The sequence below is a fragment of the Aotus nancymaae genome, unplaced genomic scaffold (genome assembly GCF_030222135.1).
Source record: "Aotus nancymaae isolate 86718 unplaced genomic scaffold, 86718_ANA_hifiasm-v0.15.2.pri h1tg000131l, whole genome shotgun sequence".
Classification (NCBI taxonomy): domain Eukaryota; kingdom Metazoa; phylum Chordata; class Mammalia; order Primates; family Aotidae; genus Aotus; species Aotus nancymaae.
Window position 1 is genome coordinate 3,522,204 of NW_026988546.1, and position 21,863 is coordinate 3,544,066.

A 21,863-nucleotide genomic window follows, 5' to 3' on the forward strand; every position below is an offset into this window, starting at 1 on the left:
CCATCAACATCCAGGCAAGACCCTCTACCAGCAAAAAGATAATGACTCATCGAAGAATCAGGTGTTCATTAGCACTTTTACCAATAAAATATTTTTTAATTAAGGTGTGTACCTTGCTTTTTAAAAAATATAATGCTATCACACACTAAATTGACCATAGTGTAGTATAAACATATCTTTTAGAAGCACTGGGAAACCAAAAAAGTTGTGTGACTTGCTTTATTGCAATATTAGCTTTACTGCAGTGGTCTGGAACCTGCAGTATCTCTGAGTTACACATATATAAGAAAATCCACCCCATGCTAAGTGTTTATTTTAATGTGTTCTGACAAATTTATAACCACTGTCATTCAGAACATAGACCATCTCCATATTTCCAGAAAATTTCCCTCATGTTACTTTGTAGTCATTCTACTGCCCTCCTTAAATCCAGGCTAATATTGATCTTTCTGTGTCATATAGACTAGTTTTGCCTGTTTTATGATTTCATATAAATGGAATTATACAGTACATAATTTTTTTTTAAGTTTGGCATTTTTTATTGCTCATGTTACTATGCTTTATTCATTTGTTGTTACATGTATAATAGGTTTTTCCTTTTTATTGCTGAACAGTAGTCCATTATCTGAATAATACTGCACTTTATCCATTTATCTGTTGAGAATTCCAGTTCCTGCATACCTTTGCCAGTACTTTCCCTACCTTCAGCATTCTAGTAGGTGTGTAGTTGAGTCCTAAATTATTGTGGTCTGTTTTGTTTCCACAGTGACTAATGGCTTTATGTATCTTTTCTTGTACTTAACGCTTAGAGAGACAGCAATATCTGTTTCTTTGGAAAGTATGTTCAGAATCCTTTGTTCTTTATTAGATTGTTGTTTTATTGTTGAATTTTAAGAGTTCTTTATACTTAATGTATTCTATGTATATAACTCCTTTTCCACTTGTATGTATTGCTGATATATTACGGTCTGGGACTTGGTGTTTCATTCTCATTCATTCTGTGTGTGTGTGTGTGTGTGTTTGTGTGAGTGTGTTTTGAGACAGTCTTGCTGTGCCCAGGCTGGAGTGCAGTGGCACAGTCTTGGTTCACTGCAACGTCCGCCTCCCAGGCTCAGGTGATTCTCGTGCCTTAGCCACAAGTAGCTGGGATTACAGGCATGCAATACCATGCCAGATAGGGTGTGTGTTATTTTGTTTTTTGGTTTTTTTATTTTTGTTTTTGTTTTTTTTGGTGTTTTTTAGTAGAGATGGGGTTTTGCCATGTTGGCCAGGCTGGTCTCAAATTCCTGGCCTCAGGTGATCCACCACCTTGGCCTCCCAAAGTGCTGTGATTACAGGCATGAGCTACTGTGCCTGGCCTCCTTTTCTTAATAGTGTGTTTTGAAGAGAAGAAGTTTCTGATTTTGGTGAAATCCAGTTAATTTTTAAATTTTATTTATTTATTTTTGAGATAGGGCCTTGCTCAGTCACCCAGGATGGAGTACAGTGGCATTATTTCAGCTCACTGCAACTCCGCCTCCTGGGTTCAAGTGATTCTTGTTTCTCAGCCTCCCAAGTAGGCACTCACCACCACGCCCAGCTAATTTGTATTTTTAGTAGAGACAGGGTTTCACCATGTTGGCCAGGCTGGTCTCGAACTCCTGACCTCAAGTGATCCACCCACTTTGACCTCCCAGAGTCCTGGGATTACAGGTGTGAGCCACCATGCCTGGACCCAATTAAATTTTTTTATGGTTTGTGTTCGATGTAAGCGATCTTTTCCTATCCCAAGTTCATTAAATTTTCCTCTGGTGTTTCTAGATGTTTAATAGTTTAAGCTTTTACATTGAGATCGATCTTTTTTGTATATAGTGTGATGTCAGGGTTTACTTTTTTTCCATAGAAGTATTTTGTTAGTTAAAGACTTTGCTGAAAAGATTATTCTTTTCCCCACGGAATTAGTTTGGAATTTTTGTCAATAATTAATTGACCATATATGTCTGTTCCTAGAATTTATCTTTTGTTCCATTGCTCTATATACATTCTTATGCCACTACTACCCTGTCTCATTATAGTTTCATAGTAAAGTTTTGAAAGCTGGTAGTTAGTGGTAAATCTTTCAGCTTTGTTTTTCTCTATATTGTTTTGGCTATTTTAGGTCTTTGAATTTTGATATAAAGTTTAGAATTAGCTTGTTAGTTTCAACAAAATGTCTTTCAGAATTTTGATTGGGATTGCATTTTAATCTCTAGATAAATTTTGAGAGAATTGGCTATTTTAGCAATATTGCATCTTCTGATCAGTAAGCATGGTATCTCTGTGCATTTACTTAGTCCTTCTTTACCATTTTTTAAAATTGTTTTTTTATTTTATTTTTTTCAATAGAAATGAGGTCTCACTGTTACCCAGGCTGGTCTCAAACTCCTGGGCTCAAGCCATCTGTCTGCCTCAGCCTCCCAAAGTGCTGAGATTTAAGACATGAGCCACCATGCCTGGCCAGGCCTTCCTCTTTCTCTTGGCAATATTTTGTAGTTTTATTGTCCACATGTTGGACATACTTTTCTGAATTTATCCCTAAGTATTTCATGGATTAATGCTATTATAAATAGTGTTAACATTTTTAAAATTTTCAGCTGTTTATCACATTTACATTCAGTTGGTATCTTGTGACCTTATTAAATTCACTGATTGGGCATAATGTCTTCTTTTATAAATAATATGGGTTTTTCTGTGTACATGATTATTGTCTGCCTATAAATCCCATTGTGTTTTTTCCCCTTACCTATATGCTTTCTACATCTTGTTCTTCTTTATTATACTAAATATTTTACTATATACCTTCTAAATAATGTCGAATAGAAGAAATGACAATAGACTTCATCCTTTCTTTATTCCTGATATTAGGGGGAAAGTGCTTAGTCTTTCACCATTAAGTATGATGTCAGCTGTAGGGGTTTTTTTAGTCAACGCACTTTATTAAGTTTGAGGAAGTTTCCTTCTATTCCTAGGTTGTTTAGAGTGTTTTATGTTTTTATTTCTTTAATTATGAATGGTTGTTGATTTTGTCAGATTCTTTTCCTGCATATTTAGAGATGTTCATGTGGATTTTCTCCTTCATTCTGTTAACATGATTACTGCTGAATTTTTAAAATATTAAACTTTACATTATTAAACCCGAGTTTGTTGTCACTTGTTATGCTTTTGATATATTGTTAGATTTCATTGAGATTTTTGTGTCTGTGTTCATCAGTGATATGGGTATGTAGTTTTCTTGTAATGTCTTTTATCTGGTTTTCATATCAGAGAATGTTGGCCTAATGAGTTGAGAAGTGTGTCCTCCTGTTTTCTGAAAGAGTGTGCAGGAATTGAATTATTTGTTAAGTGTTTGAAAGAATTAAAGCCACATCAGCATGGGATTTCTTAAGTAGATACAGGGCTATTTAGGGTTTTTCTTTAGTCTATTTAGAAATGTGCATCATTCAGAGAACTAGCTTTTAGTTTTATTGATATTCTTTTCTAATAAAAACATTTAAAGATATTAATTTCTAAGTACTAGTTAGACATGTTATTATTATTTTTTTTTTTTGAGACAGTCTCGCATTGTTGCCCAGTCTGTAGTGCAGTGGCGCGATCTTGGCTCACTGCAGTCTCCACCTCTTGGTTTCAAGCAATTGTCCTGCCTTAGCCTCCCGAGCTAGCTGGGACTACAGGCATGTGCCACCATGCCCAGCTAATTTTTTTTGTATTTTTAGTAGAGACGGGGTTTCACCATGTTGGCCAGGATCGTCTTGATTTCCTGACCTCGTGATCCACCTGCCTCGGCGTCCCAAAGTGCTGGGATTACAGGCATGAGCCACCACGCCCAGCCAACATGTTGTTATTGTTTAGCTTTACAAGCTTCAGGCTTTTCCTTTAAAGGTGTTGAGCATGTTTATAAGTATTCTAAGGACCTCATATGCTCATTTTAGCATCTTTGCCATTTCCTACTGATTTGTCTACTTAGTAGCATTCAGATTCATCTGTTTCTTTATCACCCTAGACTCAGCCCCCAGATTATGCTTTTGATTGTTTATTTGTTTGACTAGTGAGTATTTTCATTTCTTCTATACTCATTTGTCACTCGTTGAAAAGTGAGGGAAAATAGATCCTGTCTTTAACAAAACAGATATAACCCTAATTTGATCAATAAAACAATTAAAATAGGCTATTCCCCAATAAAGAAAATAATTTTTTAAATTTTTTGGTATGTAATTTTCTAGTGATGGTACTTGCTAGGATTGATTGTTCCTGTCTATTACAAAAACTGCTTTGGAATTCCAACAATATGTATTAATAGTCTTAGGATAATTCTAGGATCTTTGCAAACAAATGGCAGCCAATTAGGAACTCGTGGACACTGATGGGCAGCATGGTACCGCAGGAGTTTCTAATTTAAGAGTGGTTGCCGGTAAGCAGTCTGTAAGGATCTTTTGATATAATAAAGTGTCTGAGTAAGTAAGTCGCACAGTTCTGTATATATGAGATATACATGAGGAATTTTCTGGAGCTATTAATACAGTTCTTGAATGTTCTGAATTTTTTAGAGATCTTTCTCATGAAAAACCTTTTACAGATTGATAGGTTATATGATTGGAAAAAGAGTCCCGACTCTGATGTGGCTGCTACTTTAAAGAAGCAGAAAAAAAATACAAAAGATGAATTTGAGGAGCGAGCAAAGGCTATTATTGTAGAATTTGCACAGCAGGTAAGAAGGCCTTTCCTTCTTTATGCAGAACCTATCTCATAGAATATTTATTATGTTATCTTTATAATGAAGTCAGCATTTTCGTTAATACTGGTTCTTTTCCTTTGTTGACAGCAATTTTTAAATTCTTTTTCCCTTTTCTTCTTTTTAATATCAGAAAACTAATATTTCAAAGATCTCTTTGCAGTCTGAATAATTTAAAAAACTGAGTTAACTTGGAACTACTTTGCTGTAATAAAGTTAATACTTATAGGATATCCATGATCACTTTTAGTGTTTATGAAGAGTTTCAAAATGATTAGCCATTTGCTTATCCAGCTTCTATTTAGTTATGCCAATTCCAGATACGTTTTCTTTACAGCCTGGTGTTTTCGATGATTTTTGCTCCTAGGGTTTAAATGCTGCTTTGTTTTATGAGAATAAAGATCCCCGCACTTTTGTGTCTTTGGTACCTACCTCTGCACATACTGGTGATGGCATGGGAAGTCTGATCTACCTTCTTGTGGAGTTAACTCAGACCATGTTGAGCAAGAGACTTGCACACTGTGAAGAGCTAAGAGCACAAGTGATGGAGGTAATGATCAACTTTTCAGTTTTTTTGTCTTTAAAAAAAATAGTGAGTTCCTTGAGTGGAGAATACTTTTAGATTTAATGAACATGGTGCATTGTATGTATGTCTTTCTCTTTGCAATAATGTCTTTTAGGTTAAAGCTCTCCCAGGGATGGGCACCACTATAGATGTCATCTTGATCAATGGGCGTTTGAAGGAAGGAGATACAATCATTGTTCCTGGAGTAGAAGGGCCCATTGTAACTCAGATTCGAGGCCTCCTGTTACCTCCTCCTATGAAGGAATTACGAGTGAAGGTACGCTGAGGTGGTAAGCGTTGACACATGGGGACTTATACAGTGTTTAGAAGTTCTGCTGAGATTGTTTCCTCACTTTGAAAGCTGTTTGACTTAATACAGAACACACATACCCTTCACTCTCTCTTTTATTTTAGATGTCATCATACAGGAAAGCCTAGCTGTCAGAGTAGAGATGTGTGAAAGTACCTACTTACCAGACTAGGCCTTTCCCAAATACTAAACTACATTGTTTTGGTTCTGCACTGCTAACTACACTTGACTCTTGAACAACATGAGGGCTAGGGGCACTGACTGCCTAGGCAGTTGAAAATTCACATGTATTTTTTGACTCCCCAAAAACTTAACTCCTAATAGCCTACCATTGACCAGAAGCTTTACCGATCACATAAACAGTCGATTAACATGTTTTTTATGTTGTATGTATTACATACTGTATTCTTACAATAAAACAAGCTAGAGAAAAGAAATGTGATTAAGAAAACCATAAGGAAGTTGACGTAGTTTCACTATTTGTTAAGTGGTAGTGGATCATCATAATGGTCCTCATTTTTGTCTTCATGTTGAGTAAGCTGAGAGGGAGGAAGGAGAGGAGGTTGGTCTTGCTGTCTTTGGTGGCAGAGGTGGAAGAAATTCTTAAGTGGACACATGCAGTTCAAGTCCATGTCGTTGAAGGATCAATTGTAGTTTTCTTTTTTTAACATATTTAATTGTGAAATAAAACATTGCTCCTGAAAAGTACACATAATATAGAAGAAAAGTTTAACAAATTTTTGGGAAGCAACCAGATGGAGAATCAGAACGCTGCTGGCACCCAGACTTCCTGTGTGCTTCCTCCTGATTGGCTCCCCTGCCTTCCCCTCCCACCCCCTAACCTTTCTTAGAGTAACCACGGTTGCATTTTATGATAGTAACTAATATCTTTTATCTTCGCTTTGTAGATTTTGTGTCTGAGAGTGCTTCCCTTAAAAGTGTCTGTGGACTTTCTTTATGTAGAAATGGAGTTACTCTCAGTACGTACTTTTATATCAGGCTTTTTTTTTTTTTTTTTTTTTTTTTTTTGAGATAGGCTGTCACTGTGTTGCCCAGGCTGGAGTGCAGTGTTGCAGTCACAGCTCACTGCAGCCTCAACCCAGTTTCAGGTTATCTCCCATCTAAGCCTCCTCAATACTTGGGACTATGGGTGCGTACCACCACACCTGGCTAATTTTTGTACAGATGAAGTTTTGCCATGTTGCCCAGGCTGGTCTCAAACTCCTGGGTTCGAGCAGTCCACCCATCTTGATCTCTCCAAAGTGCTGGAATTATATGCATGAGCCACTATGCCTGGCCTATATCTGGCCTCCTTTAGTTAAAAAAAAAAAAAGTATATAATTTGGCCGGACACAGTGACTCACAGCCTGTAATCCCAGCACTTTGGGAGGCTGAGGCAGGCAGATCACCTGAGGTCGGGAGTTCAAGACCAGCCTGGAGAAACCCCATCTCTACTAAAAATACCAAAAAAATTTAGCCTGGTGTGGTGGTGCATGCATGTAATCCCAGTACTCGGGAGGATGAGGCAGGAGAATTGCTTGAACCCAGGAGTCGGAGGTTGCAATGAGCTGAGATCGCACCATTGCACTCCAGCCTGGGCAAAAAGAGTAAAACTCTGTTTCCAAAAAAAAGTACATAATTTTAAGATTTCTATTCCATTATATGAGTATATCACAACGTATCTGTTCTGTTGATGGAAAATGTAGGTGATCTCCAGTTTTTTTTTGTTTTTTGTTTTGTTTTGTTTTGAGATGGAGTCTTACTCTGTCAACTAGGCTGGAATTACAGGTGTGTGCCACCACACTCGGCTAATTTTTTGTATTTTTAGTAGAGACAAGATTTTGCCATGTTGGCCAGGCTAGTCTGAAACTCCTGACCTCAGCCTCCTAAAGTGTTGGGATTACAGGTGTGAGCCACCACGCTCAGCCCAGTTTTTGAGTTTTGTTGTTGCTAATGATGCTGCTGCTGTGAACTTTTGTGTATATCTCTTGATGCATTTGTGCCAGTTTCCCAGGGTGTGTATTCCTAGAAGTGAAGGCCACACTTATCTACAGTGGGTATAACAAATTAGATATTCAATTGCAGTATTTCAGTTTCATTGTTTTACATCTTCATCACTTTTTTGCCATTCTGGTAAGTGTGTAGCTCATTGCCATTTCAGTGTGCATTTGCTTCTGGTAAGTGTGTAGCTCATTGCCATTTCAGTGTGCATTTGCTTATTTGTTAACCCAGTTGGTTATTTAGAAATGTTTATTAGCCATTTATTTCCTCCTTCATGAAATGTACATTTTTCTTCTCCATTATCTATCTTACAGATGTATACGTGCTTATATATTCAGGATACTGGTCTATTGGTGTGTTTTGCAGTATCTTCTACTCTGTGACTTTTTTTTCCTGTGGTATTTTGAGAAATTGAAATATTTAATTTTAATGTTAAATTTATCAGTCTTTTATGTTGTGGTTATTGCTTCTTGTGCCTAGTTTAAGAAACTTTACTCCAAGGTCATGATGAGATTCTCTTATACCATCTCCTACTGCTAACCACTTATCAAATACATTTGGTAACAAATTTTTTTTATCTCTACAGAACCAGTATGAAAAGCATAAAGAAGTAGAAGCAGCTCAGGGGGTAAAGATTCTTGGAAAAGACCTGGAGAAAACCTTGGCTGGTTTACCCCTCCTCGTGGCTTATAAAGAAGATGAAATCCCTGTTCTTAAAGTAAGTTCATTTAATATTTTTTTTTCATCAAAAGCTATTCGAGTTCTGGCAAGTGTCAGCAGTATACATGCTAGGGATGGTGACCAAAACTGTTCTTTGTCTTTGTGAAGCCTGCCATCACTTGGCTTCTTAGCAAACTCGATGCTTTTAAATTATTTCAGTTTGTACAATCCTAGGAATTTGTATCATTTTTATGTGTACTAGAATTCTAAAAATAATGCCTTTTATTCAAATAAAAAAAAAGAGTCAAAAGCTAGAAGTCAGCTTGACATAGTGACGCATGCCTTTAATCCCAGCTACTTGGGAGACTGAGACAGGAGAATCACTTGAACCCAGAAGACAGAGGCTGCAGTGAGCTGAGATCATGCCACTGCACTCCAGCCTGTTTATACGAGCAGTTGGCCCATGTCCATTGTAGTTTCATAAAAGTAGACTTTGAGCCATAGTTTGTTCACTTGCCAAAGAGAAAATACAACTGTTCCCAGCACATGGCTCTTGTTTTCTAGGGCCATGTTTATGTAGGCAGCATCAAGTCATGCTGTTGGGAATAAGCTCTCTCAGGGCCAGTGACATAATAGGGCAGGCCTGCCTCTTCAACTAGTCCTGAGTATGGAGTAGACTTATGTCCCTTCAATGGCATTGATAAACTTGTCCTGGTTAAAAATCTCTTCATTTCCAGAGGAGCAGTGATGGAGGAAGGAATTGCTGAGATCATGAGATTATGGTAGTTCCTACCATTATCAGTCAGGCTGAGCTTTTGGGCTACCATAACACATTACATTTATGTGGTGCTTTTTTAACTTTAAAAAAAATTTTCATCTCTACTATTTAATTCTGCCCACCTATACTGTATTTGCCAAGTGGAGCAGAGATTAAATGTATTTCAAAGTTAGTAAACCTAAGACAAAGGTGAAGCAGGATACAGCTCGTGTATGGCCCTCAAAATCTCCTCCATTCCAGCACAGGTTCTATTATGCCTTGCTCTCTCTAAGCCTTAGTTTCATATTTGCAGATGAGTACTTAACCAAAGAGAGAAACACAATTTTTAGACTGCTGATGATAGAAGTGTGTTGACAGCCTTATCAAATCTGATTTCCTTTCAAGGATGAATTGATCCATGAATTAAAGCAGACACTAAATGCTATCAAGTTAGAAGAAAAAGGAGTCTATGTCCAGGCATCTACACTGGGTTCTTTGGAAGCTCTACTTGAATTTCTGAAAACATCAGAAGTGCCCGTAAGTAATTACACCTAGCTCCACAAGTGAGTCGTGGTTGGTTGTGGTTTTTTGGTGCCATCACATTACCTGATACATAGAGATAAACCTGGAAACTCCCATTTTTGCAGTATGCAGGAATTAACATTGGCCCAGTACATAAAAAAGATGTTATGAAGGCTTCAGTGATGTTGGAACATGACCCTCAGTAAGTAATTTCTCTTGCTATGAAGGCGTTCATGTTACTTACCTATCTTAAAACTGTTCTATCTTAAAAAACTGTCCTCTGTGACACTCTGTTTTTGATTGAAGGGTCTTTGATGTGTTTTAACCTTTTAGGTATGCAGTAATTTTGGCCTTCGATGTGAGAATTGAACGAGATGCACAAGAAATGGCTGATAGTTTAGGAGTTAGAATTTTTAGTGCAGAAATTATTTATCACTTATTTGATGCCTTTACAAAATATAGACAAGACTACAAGAAACAGAAACAAGAAGAATTTAAGTAAGTTATTGTTTTTATTTACTTTAAGTCTTTGTGAATGAATATGATTGAGAATTACTGAATTCTAGAAAGGGCTGTAAACAGCAAAAGCATGGCATTTACTCATCTACCAGAGGCTGCATCCTGAAGTGGTGTGTTACAAACCAGCCCAACATACTGGGGACATTCCAGCAGTGTGCAAACAAGTCTTGTCTGTGACCTTTCAATTTAATGATCTTGGCAGACTTGGGTCTCTTTAACAGGTTAGTTAATTAAATTTGGGGACTTTATCTTGTAGGGGTTGTTTATCTGGGATTACATAGAAGTAACAAAATTTGAGTGAGGAAAACTGGTAAATAAGATAAGAGATTCTGTGGGAGAGAAATCCATTCCTGTACCAAACTTTGCAAGTACTCACAGTGCGTACAGTGCTGTAGTGGTAGAGGAGGGATCAGCAGAGAACCAGGCCAGGCTCCCTCCTACTGGAGGTGAGAAGACACTTTTTCCTTTTTCTTTTTTTTCCTTTCAGACAGGGTCTTGCTCTATCACCCAGACTGTAGTGCAGTGGCACAATCATGGCTCACCCCAATTTCTGCTTACTGGGTTCAAGTGATCCTCCACCTCAGCCTCCCGAGTAGTTGGGACTATAGGCTTACACCACTATGCCTGGCTGATTTTTCATATTTTTGGTGGAGACGGGGTTTTGCCATGTTGGCCAGGCTGGTCTTGAACTCCTGAACTCAAGTGATCCTCCTGCCTTTGCCTCCTAGAGTGTTGAGATTATAGGTTTGAGCCACTGCACCTGGCCTGGGACATGCTCTTATGTTAGACAATCAACACATGTATGAGAAGTGCTGAAAAACCAAATAAAGCAGAGAAGGGCCTAGATAAAGAGAGGGGGGGCTGTGATTAATGATGTGGTTGGGGAAGGCGTCTCATCTTTTCAGACAGTAAGCTGCACAGGTACATGGTGAGTGTCCAGATAGAATGGCAGTGCAAGGCAGACTGACCAGAGGGGACAGTGATAGATGAGGTCAGAGAGTGGCGGGACCTGTGTTATCAAGGATCTTACAGGCCATGGAAAGCATTTAGCTTCTCTGAGTTGTGTGAGAAATCATTGCCAAGGCTGTTGATTCACAATCAGACTGGTTAACTGGGTTGTTATGTGGACCTTGGGTTGTTAGGAAGTCAGTGGCAAAAGCCTCTCAGGATGCTTCCATATTCCAAGCAAGAGGTTTAGGTGATTCTGACCACACTGACGATAGGAGTGATGGCAGAGTTTGGGATACGTTTTTAAGTGGAGCTTACTAGTAAATATTAGGATTTAGACTGGTGCATGCTAATTTTAGATCATGAAACCTCAAGTAAGAAGATTCTACTTGATTAGGAAGACTGCTGGAAACTTTTAAAGCACTTTAAGCGTGTGCTCAATAAGCAGGGTAATTATGTAGTGGTCTTTTTGGATCAAATGGTTTGGGAACATGGTGGAGAAAAGGAGGGTGATAATACAGTTTGATGTCTATGTGGTCCCCCAGTAGCCTATACATGTGCCAAACGAAGACCTGTCACCAGGTACTGCCTAGGTTCTAAGCCTAGAGTATGGCTGACATCTTCAGCAGCCAGGCTTAGTGTTTTAGACTAGGAACAGAACCTGTGATACAGCTTCTTTTCGGGGTAGGGTTTTAAAAGAGAAGAAAGCAAAGACTTGGGAAGCAACAGAATGGGAAGTAGGAAGTTAAGAAGAAAAGGAAGAAGTGCCTTGGGTATGGGGTAGCTCTGGGCTGCAGCGCCCTGCCTGCCCCTCTCCTATGGCCACTGAGGAAAGCTGCTTTCCTCTAAAAGCAGAAGCCTCATGTTCAGCTGCACTTTTTCTTTCCATGTTTAAGTGATTCTATAAGCTTAAAAATTCTTTTTTGCTTTCAGGCACATAGCAGTATTTCCCTGCAAGATGAAAATACTCCCTCAGTACATTTTTAATTCTCGAGATCCGATAGTGATGGGAGTGACGGTGGAAGCAGGTCAGGTGAAACAGGGGACACCCATGTGCGTCCCAAGCAAAAATGTAAGTTTCAGCTGTACATTTTGTTTCCCTTCTTCCTGACTAGACACAGGTTAGAATTTTGGAAAGACACCCATGCACGTTCCTGTGTGCCTGCCTCTTGCATGACCCAGGCTGTGTCACTGCTGCCGATGCTCTGATTCCTTGGGGAAAGTGCTAGCTGCCAACCATCTCCATTAGAAACTTGCCCCTTTGTAATTACTCTGTAATGTATCTGGTACCTGGAGTTCCTAATGGACATCCTGTTTCTTGACAGCCTTTATCACAGTGGCTCTAGTACCCACTGGCAAGCCTTGCTTAAGTCAACTATTACATAGACAGCTGCAAAACTGTGGATAACCCATCCCCCCCATTTCTTATAAACAACCTCTCTTCCCACCGACTTAAGTTATCCCATAGACTCAGTGGCTTTTTTGATGTGTTATAATCCATTACCTTTATTCTTTTGATACTCAGATTATCCAGTGTGATCAGAGGATTTAAACTGCTTCCTGTATCCCCTGTATCCTTGACACACAGCACGCTGGAGCATCTTCTTCCTTTCTGGTGCTATGAAATGTTTCAGCCTCATCTAGTACTTTCCCTGCCCCAAACCTGGTTCCTGTAATGGGCAATGGCACTTAGAAGTTGTCATAGCTTCTCTACCATTTCAGTGGACTAAGCCAGGACATTTATTTGTGGTAATTATTTTCTATGTGGCTTTGGCCTCCTAAACCAAAGCTCTCCCTGTTTTCCCTCGTAGTCTCTTGAATGTTTTTCTCCACAAGGGAGTCAGGGTTTTTTCCCCAAAACTCTGACATCACGTCACTCATCTGCTCACAGGCTGTCATTCTTAAATTTCAGGATGAGGTCCTCAATATGACTTCATTCCCACCAGTCACCTCAAGCTCATTCCTGACTCAGACCCTCTGTCCCCTTCTGATCCCTCCTGTTAGGGCACCTGTCACATAAAACAGTACAACAAAAATAGAAAATGACATTGGGCCAACAGGGCACTTGTAATGTTTTGCAGAGCACATTATCTCCTGTCATTCTTACAGCATTGTGAAGGGAATAGGCTGTGTGGTGGTGCCAGCCTAGTTTACCAAATGAGAATGCTACACTGTGAGACATTAAGTGATGAGTGAAGGATCACACTGCCATGACTTTTAAAACAGTCTCTTGTGCTCCAGTTCTTATTTCAGCTATCCAGTCATGGAGCCTGTGATGGGCATGAATTCTTCTGCATGCCATTGTAATTTGTTCTTGTTTTACAGTTTGTTGACATCGGAATAGTAACAAGTATTGAAATAAACCATAAACAAGTGGATGTTGCAAAAAAAGGACAAGAAGTCTGTGTAAAAATAGAACCTATCCCTGGTGAGTCGCCCAAAATGTTTGGAAGACATTTTGAAGCTACAGACATTCTTGTCAGTAAGGTAAGTATTTCAGCAAACATGGCAGACTCTTCTTGGGTCACCTGTGCCCCATAGCTCATTGGGCTTCAGGTTGATTGTAGAATCTGATGGGGCTGGATCACCTATTAGGGCTTGATCTCTAGCTGGGCCTTGTCTGTTGAGGAAGTTGCCCCATCAGGAAAGCAGCACCAACAGAGAAGAAGCTAGGACTTTTAGGTCCCCTTGTGCCTGACATGCCAACCAGATGTGATTTTGGAATTCTACTCCCCTAGGCAGGCAAGCCCTGTTTTTGTTTCTGCTTAAGCTTTATTACAGTGACAGCAGGCATCTGGGGCCACAGATTTTTTTTTGGTACATGTTTGTTACGTTGTGTTTACCCTGTTTGTGCCTCGGGCATTGCAGATCAGCCGGCAGTCCATTGATGCACTCAAAGACTGGTTCAGAGATGAAATGCAGAAGAGTGATTGGCAGCTTATTGTGGAGCTGAAGAAAGTATTTGAAATCATCTAATTTTTCCACATGGAACAGGAACTGGAGTAAATGCAATACTGTGTTGTAATATCCCAACAAAACAAGACAAAAAATGGAACAGATGTATCTGGACACTAATGGACTTAAATATGGAAGGAAGAAAAATAGGTGTATAAAATGTTTTCCATGAGAAACCAAGAAACTTACACTGGTTTGACAGTGGTCAATTACATGTCCCCACAGTTCCAATGTGCCTGTTCACTCACCCCTCCTTTCCCCAATCCTTCTCTACTTGGCTGCTGTTTTAAAGTTTGCCCTTCCCCAAATTTGGATTTTTATTACAGATCTAAAGCTCTTTCAATTTTATACTGATTAAATCAGTACTGCAGTATTTCATTAACCAAGCTTCTGCAGATTTTGTGATTCTTGGGACTTTTTTGATGTCAGAAATACTTCTTTATTTATGCATATTCTTCCCAGCATTCTTCTGCCATATGCCTTTAGGGCTTTTATAAAATAGAAAATTAGGTATTCTGATATTTATCTGCTTTGTGTGAAACCATGGTGTAAAAGCACAGCTGGCTGCTTTTTACTGCTTGTGTAGTCGTGAGTCCATTGTAATCATCACAATTCCAAACCAAACTACCAATAAAGAAAACAGACATCGACCAGTAAGCTCTGTTAGGCTTCCATGTTAGTGTAGCTTCTCTCCCAAAAGTTGTCCTCCTAGGACAAAAGAATCATCTTACCAACAACTGTCACACTACCTTGAATGCCAGCACCTGGTAACAGTAGAGATTTTTATACATTAATCTTGGTATGTTTTGTCCTAGAAAAGTCCATCATGCATACATTTCCTGATATTTGGGCTTAGTGCTTCTAAATTGTAGCAGACAAACCTTAATGATTCATTCATAGTAGTAATCATTTGTAGCTAGTTTTATGGTTGTTTTGAAGTCAGTGTGGGGTGTCTGAGGAAAAAGTTCCAAATACCCACTAGCATAGACTTTTAAACTATATTTTTATTTTAAAGTCATGGCAAAACATATAGCATAAAAATATTTTATATACGCTTGAAAATCTATACCGTTCCTTTTTATCATCAAAGTTTCTCAATGGCCAGTAGAGGCAAAGCAATACCACCTCTGATCTGTGGGACAATAATGTTCCCAGGAAAAAATCTTCAAGTGGGCGTAAGGGTGTTTCTAATTCAAAATATGTAGATTTCTCCACATGGAAGAAGTAAAGATTTTCTTAACATGGTCTTGTATTCATGCTTGGAGACAAGAATAAGATGGTTTAGAAGCTTTACCCTTTCTTGGAACAAGTAGAATCCCGGTCTGAGACCTCTCAGGAATTTCAGAGCTTAGCAGTCTGGCCTGGAGGTTTTTCAGCCTTTTAGTATAATAAACAGTAGTTGCTTCCTAGAGTTGAGTTTTTAAGGATTCACAAAAAGGAGCCTGTACAAAATATACATACAGTTCTTTATTAAACAACTGTAAACACTTCACTGTAAAAATCCATAAAACTTTATAAACAAACATTTTGTAAATAGAATCTATGCTACATTAAAAGAATTAACACAATTATTTACATGCAATACTGACAAATTTGGCACTTTTTGAAAAGAAATGTACAAAACACTTGCTTTAAAAGAAATTTAAAATTATAAAAACTCCGAGCATTACCATCATGCACTTTGCAAATACCTCACAAGCACTTATGGCACAGCTATCGGAGAGCATCAGGCTCTCTGGTTATATTTATGTAACTTTTAATGTGCTTCCATAAGTTTGTTGTAAAACCACCTGAACATTGTCAAGAATAAAGTCAAATGCCATATTCCAAACCGATTCCACCGATTGCTGCATCAACCTAAAGGTGGGGAGAAAAGAAACATCATTAGGAAAGGTCCTTAAAGACTATTCCTTTTCACATATAAAAATTGATATTGGCCAAAAGACAAAAAAAAATCCTGGCCGGGTGCGGTGGCTCATGCCTGTAATCCCAGCACTTTGGGAGGCCAAGGTGGGCAGATAACCTGAGGTTTGAAGTTCAAGACCAACCTGGCCAACGTGGTGAAATCCCATCTCCACAAAAAAACAGAAAAATTAGCTGGGCATGATGACATGCCTGTAATCCCAGCTACCCAGAAGGCTGAGGCAGGAGAATTGCTGGAACCCAGGAGGCAGAGGCTGCAGTGAGCCACTCCAGCCTGGTGACAGAGTGAGACTCTTGTCTCCAAAAATAAAAAAAAAATCCTAAAACACCCAAAATACAATTTTCTTTTTTTGAGACAAGGTCTCTATCAACCAGGTTAAAGTGCAGTAGTGCAGTCATGGCTCACTGCAGCCCCCACCTCCCAATTGGGACCACACATGCCACCACACCCATATTATTTATTTTTTGTATTTTTTAGTAGAGATCAGGTTATGCCATTTTGGCCAGGCTGGTCTCAAATGATCTACCCACTTCAGCCTCCCGACATGTGAGCCACTGTGCCTAGCCCACTTCCTAAGGTATTTTAATCACATGTAAGAAAGACCTTGAAGACAACACACTTTGACCTTATTTACTACTCAGTCAACACAGCACTTCCTTCTCTGGGATTTCAAAATAAAGGATAGCACTTTTTCATTAATCGTAAAGAGTAGTTTCCCAGAAAGTTTAAAACTTCTCAGTAGTACACCCTCAATTAGCCATTGTGACATGCCATTTTTTTCCGATTTGATAAAAGTGATGAATTACCTTTTCATGTATTTTATAACTAGATCCAGTTTTTCCAAATCTTTTTCCTCTATTAGATCAGTACAGTATTTCACAACTTGCAAAATGTCTTCTTCCATTGGATCTAGGAAGGGGAAAAACTTCAAATGAGGACCAGTATATCTTTTTGAAGGAGAAAGGCAGAGATCTGCAAGGATAAAGGAAAACTGCATTTCTACAACTATACCACTAACTTACAGCTATCAAAGGAATGGGCTTTGTTACTTTTCAAAGCAAGCCCCAGAATTTAAAAGATTTGGGGGTAGCTCATTTAAGCTTATTAGAGTTAGAGAAATGGGTTAAATCTCCATAGTTTAGTCTGTATATGTTCTCAAATTATGACACCACTACATCTCAGCCTTGGGCCATCTAACACAGGCCAAGCCAACCTGAAATAGTAGTTATCCATTCTTTGAGCAAGGTCTTCACATCATTGAATTCAACAGCTCCAGCTAGATTGGGTGCTGGAGGTCTAACACAGCCAGCTGGGTCAGGCTGCAAACTAGAAAGGCCTGGCACACCTGAAGTAGAAGCAGAGCGTTCTTCCTGTTAAGAAAACAAAGGATAAAATTGCTATATTCACACATTATCCAGGTATATTTAAGATCTCATAAAGGTCCACGTTAAAGAATTACCAGGGGTTTCTCTGAAGGAGGTCCTTCATGTTTTAGAAATCCGTCAATTAACTTCTGGGGACTCCCACAGGCCCCTGGCAGAGTTTTTGCAGGACTGTTAAGCAGCTTGTTTTTCAAAGGACTCTGAATCCTTTTTGGGGAACCGATGGGTTTTTTTTTCTTGTTTCGTTTCTTTTCTTTCACTGCTGCTGGCTTTAGCTGAAGTAAAGGATTCTTTGGCACTAAAAGAAGATGGATATAAGATCCTCCACAAAATGATAATACGAGTAAGGACAGTCTGCATTGGGTTCTCTTTCCTCCTCCCAAATGTAACAGTCTCCCTAGCCTACCCTCCTGCCAGGAGTGAGAGGCAGTGAATGGCAATGGCTCAAAGTGCAGGCTCTCCAATTCTCTCTTCACTTTGCCACTTACTAATTTGACCTTTGGCATGTTGCTCATCTATGATAAACAGTAATAAATGTGGGTTTGGTGTTTGTGATGCATATCCAGAAACTTTCAGATTTTGTTTTGAACCTACATTCTTTGATGTATTCATCTCAAAGGACAACTAGCTGGACAAGTAATTCAAAACACTTCTGGTAATGTCCTATTCCAACTTTTTAAAAAGTAAAGTGTATTTAAATCATGAAAGTACAGACACAAATCCAATTAGAAATATGATATTTACTCATATTGTATACTTCAGATATCCCAATATGAAGAGCTCTTAATGCAACTAACAGCTTAGACTTTGGCCGTTATACACTGCCAGTAATTACACACTAGAGTGACTCCATTACTCTTTATTTTCATTTTTGTTACATGCCACTTCCAAGGCTCACCAGATGCGCTGGCTGACTGCTGGTGAGTGCTGTTCTCGCTCTGCCTTTGTCTTTGATCATATGCTGCTTTCAGCTCCCTTTGAAGTTCAGCAGGAAGGGCAGCAAATACCTCAGGGTCCACCTAGTGGAAAAGACAAGGTCAAAGTCAAACCTGAACTAATTCTAGATAGTAACTGGTTTATGTTTTTCACAAAATAGATTTTGTTTTCAAATAATACTTTTCTGATCTGTACGAATTCTTAACAGGTCCCCAATTACCAAAGCTGGTTAAATCTTCAAAATGGTTAGAGCAAGAATAAGGAATTAAGAATACTAACTTAAGAAAGCCCACTACAACAGCAGAACAACCAGGGTAAAATGCACTAGTAGAAAATGGGAACCAAAACAGTAAAACAGGAACTCAGGCTGTTACTGTCCCCCATGTAGGATTATACATCTCCACTCTGTTGTATGCAAGTGTGGCCATTGATCTGTTTGGGCCAGATCAATGTGTTTCTGTCTTACCATGCCTTCCCTCATGTCTTCCCTCTGCTGCTTCAGCAGGAAGCTGCAGATGCAGGAGATGGAGACAAGCCCACCCTCCCCTCCCTTCCCCAATGGAAGTGGTGTAAGATATAGAGGAGAAAGGCAAGTGACACAGGGCCTGAACTGGAGCAGTGGAGTGAGAATATTGAAACTACAGCAGAGGGTCCCCATATTTAACTTACCTGTGAAAATGCTGGAAGGGCTATGACATTTATTCCTGTGTCACTGTTCGAGTCTTGAGGTTCTGGTATTTGCAACAAGACTGTCCCAACTGGTTGTGGCAAAATTCCTGTATTACAGCCATTTACTGGTTCTTTCTTTTTGTCGCCATGTGATTCTGCTTGCTGAACAGCACAGACTTGCTCTACTTGTTCCCGGAGATCAGGTGGAAGTGCTTCTAAAACAGACTGATCCAGCTATAAAATGCCGAACACAGTGTCTGAAGTTAAAGCACGCTCAGAGATGAGGTATTGGGGAGTTAACATCCCACTTTAAATTTCAATTTGAACACTGTGGATAACCAATGTAAGGTACAGACCACCAAGCTATGAAAGCCTCCCCCAAATAAGCACATTTTTGGAATGTCTTGGCCTTTTGTCACTGAAGCCTGAAGTAATATGTATAGTCTGGAGAGAAGTGTATACACTACTAGCCATGACCACGTGACCAGGTAAGGCCGAATATACTCAGGGAATGTCCTGCAATTGGAGCCAACAGATATGGATAGCCTTGGTGAAGCTCAAACCAAATCCCACCCCTGGGGAGGGGGGAAGGCCTGAGGCACGTGTTAAAAGTCTGGACAGGTAACAATCCTGGGTCAAAAGTTCATGTTTCAGATGAGAGACTCCCCAAAAATACAAATAATTGTACTCTGAGAGTGGCACGCTAGAAGAAAGGGTTTCTAGAAGCTGACTTTTCTCTAACTTGCAGGACAGAATCTACTGTCCTTTGGCCAGGACCTCCCTCCACCTGTCCATGCACGTTCAGCCCTTTGGAAACATGCAATCCCATCATCTGGGTAGGCCAATCTTATCTTGCCAGGAACAACTGTGGGTATCTGTCACTAGCAGCTGGGAACCAATACAACAAGCATATCAGACTTGCCCCATCCCCTAGTTTTACAGCCAGTATTTAACATCTCCTTCGGCATCCTTCCATGGAGGGGGTGCGGGGGCATAAATAAACTTCCCAATATAGCTTAAGGTGCTACCACGCCAGCAGTACAGCCATGCCAGCAGTACACATGTACAGCCCATACAAGCTGAATTAAACGATCCCAGAAACCTGTTTGCAAATACTGCAAAAAACCCTTTGAAGTAAGGCCTCGACTTCGCCACTAATCACTAAAGCTGCCTTGCTGAATACAGTAAGTCTACATAATGACCACTGTCACAGACAATGGCAGTTCGCAGGAGGCCTGCCTTTCAACCATGCTTTATAACTTGCAAGAGCTGCAAATCTTTGCAAAAGCACTTTCACTCAACCCAATTATTGCTTACTTAGAATCAACATCATGACTTACTGTAACAAGTGGCCCTTTCTCCCTTTCTTAAACGGATGAAGAAATAAAAATGCCATTTTCATTTGTAAACGACTTTTCTACTTATATTTAGGACCATAAAAGTGTACCTGGGAAGGTGATGGGACCTCTATACTAAGGTTAAGTCTTGACTGCACACTGACAGGAGAATGCAGACCATTCCATTTCCCTGAAGACTCAGTCTTGTTAGTATCAGGACTGATACTGGTCGGCAGATGTGCAGGAAAATGTGGCAAGAAAGTGCAAGTTCTAGAAGCAGATGATATTTCCAGATCCATAGCAGCCAGAAATACTACAAAGAGAAAATACAGAAAATAGCCTCTTCAGATCATAGGGCAGGGCCTTTAATCCCTGATTTCCTCTGTCTATTGCAAATAAAATAACTTTATTATTGATTCATCATAATGAAGAATCTAAGTATTTTTTAAATCACATAAAGCTGTGTCAATTTTAAAATCAACTGCTATCTTTCCAAGGACATAAGCAACACTTAAACAGGAACCACACTAATGACCACCAACCTTCTTTGTGCTCCTCTTCTGTGGATTTCTTAGCTTTCTGAACTTGGAAGATATCACGGACAGAGTGTGACCCACGAGGAAAGTGGCTTGACTGAATCGATGGGCGACTGGGACATGTGGAAGTGTTCGGATCAGCTGGAACCAACTGATTAACGTGAATCCCAACCTAGAACCAGAAAAAAGAGTGCTTCTAGGAAAACTAAAGTGAAAATATGAATTCAACGAAGCAAAATCCTCAGCAAATCCTTTTCACTATCTCCTAGATCCTGTTTATAGAATAAAGGTAAATGAAAGTATTCAGTCTTATATATGACTTACTACAAAAACAATTTCTAGATTTTCATCTCAATCTTGAAAGTATCCAGTTTTCCCAAAATACACCAAAAGGTCTTTAAAATCAGAAAATCCAAACAAGTGGAATACTGTATTTCACTGATGTTCTAGTCAACTGAGGTTTTAAATTAGGATAAAAAAAATTTTGAGGACAGTCTACTTGGAAACTTCACTATTTTTATCTTTTTAAAATGAAATACTTCTCAAAAAATATTGGTGAGAGTGAAGAACAGTACATGCATCGCAGATCCCTCCATAAAGGGCCATTGTATAACAGAATTTCAGGGAGAAATTTCACTTATGGCTGGCTTAGTGATTAATACTTCAACAAAGCCCACATCAAGCCAAAACAACCCTTACTTACACATGCACACATAAAACTAAAGCTCTAAAGATTTTTTACTTTGAGATAGCCTCACTGTGTCACCCAGGCTGGAGTGACTCATGCAAGCTCTGCCTCTCGGGTTCAAGTGATTCTTACGTCTCAGCCTCCGGAGTAGCTGGGACTATAGGCATGCACCACCACACCTGGCTAATTTTTGTATTTTCAGTAGAGATGGGGGCCAGTTACAGTGGCTCTCACCTGTAATCCCAGCCCTTTGAGAGGCCAAGGCAGGTGGATCACCTGAGGTCAGGGAGTTCGAGACCAGCCTGGCCAACATGGTGAATCCCCATCTCTACTAAAAATTTAAAAATTAGCTGGGCATGGTGGTGGGCACCTGTAATCCCAGCTACCTGGGAAGCTGAGGCAGGAGA

The 21,863-nt window shown here is 39.5% G+C and overlaps 2 protein-coding genes across 9 annotated transcripts in view; one reads left to right on the forward strand and one right to left on the reverse strand.

The window, feature by feature from the left end:
• The window catches only part of EIF5B (eukaryotic translation initiation factor 5B), a 41,081-nt gene extending 26,423 nt beyond the window's left edge, over nt 1-14,658 (forward strand). Inside the window, exons 12-21 of the mRNA XM_064371476.1 lie at nt 4,592-4,723; nt 5,115-5,297; nt 5,428-5,589; nt 8,210-8,341; nt 9,446-9,577; nt 9,688-9,764; nt 9,896-10,060; nt 11,963-12,101; nt 13,355-13,516; nt 13,898-14,658. Of these exons, the coding sequence (XP_064227546.1) occupies nt 4,592-4,723; nt 5,115-5,297; nt 5,428-5,589; nt 8,210-8,341; nt 9,446-9,577; nt 9,688-9,764; nt 9,896-10,060; nt 11,963-12,101; nt 13,355-13,516; nt 13,898-14,005 (1,392 nt within the window). The 3' untranslated portion in view covers nt 14,006-14,658. The remainder of the gene's footprint in view (nt 1-4,591; nt 4,724-5,114; nt 5,298-5,427; nt 5,590-8,209; nt 8,342-9,445; nt 9,578-9,687; nt 9,765-9,895; nt 10,061-11,962; nt 12,102-13,354; nt 13,517-13,897) is intronic.
• Nucleotides 14,035-21,863, reverse strand: part of REV1 (REV1 DNA directed polymerase) — an 88,453-nt gene continuing 80,624 nt past the window's right edge. For 7 of the 8 annotated variants that reach the window (XM_012475833.3, XM_021671752.2, XM_012475832.3 and 4 more), the window contains 8 exons: nt 20,775-20,940; nt 20,343-20,545; nt 18,896-19,129; nt 18,189-18,309; nt 17,368-17,588; nt 17,122-17,278; nt 16,715-16,817; nt 15,432-15,841 (listed from right to left, as the gene is read on the reverse strand). In XM_012475833.3, the coding sequence (XP_012331256.1) occupies nt 15,730-15,841; nt 16,715-16,817; nt 17,122-17,278; nt 17,368-17,588; nt 18,189-18,309; nt 18,896-19,129; nt 20,343-20,545; nt 20,775-20,940 (1,317 nt within the window). In that variant the 3' untranslated portion in view covers nt 15,432-15,729. The other variant, XR_010340759.1, reaches the window with a different exon arrangement.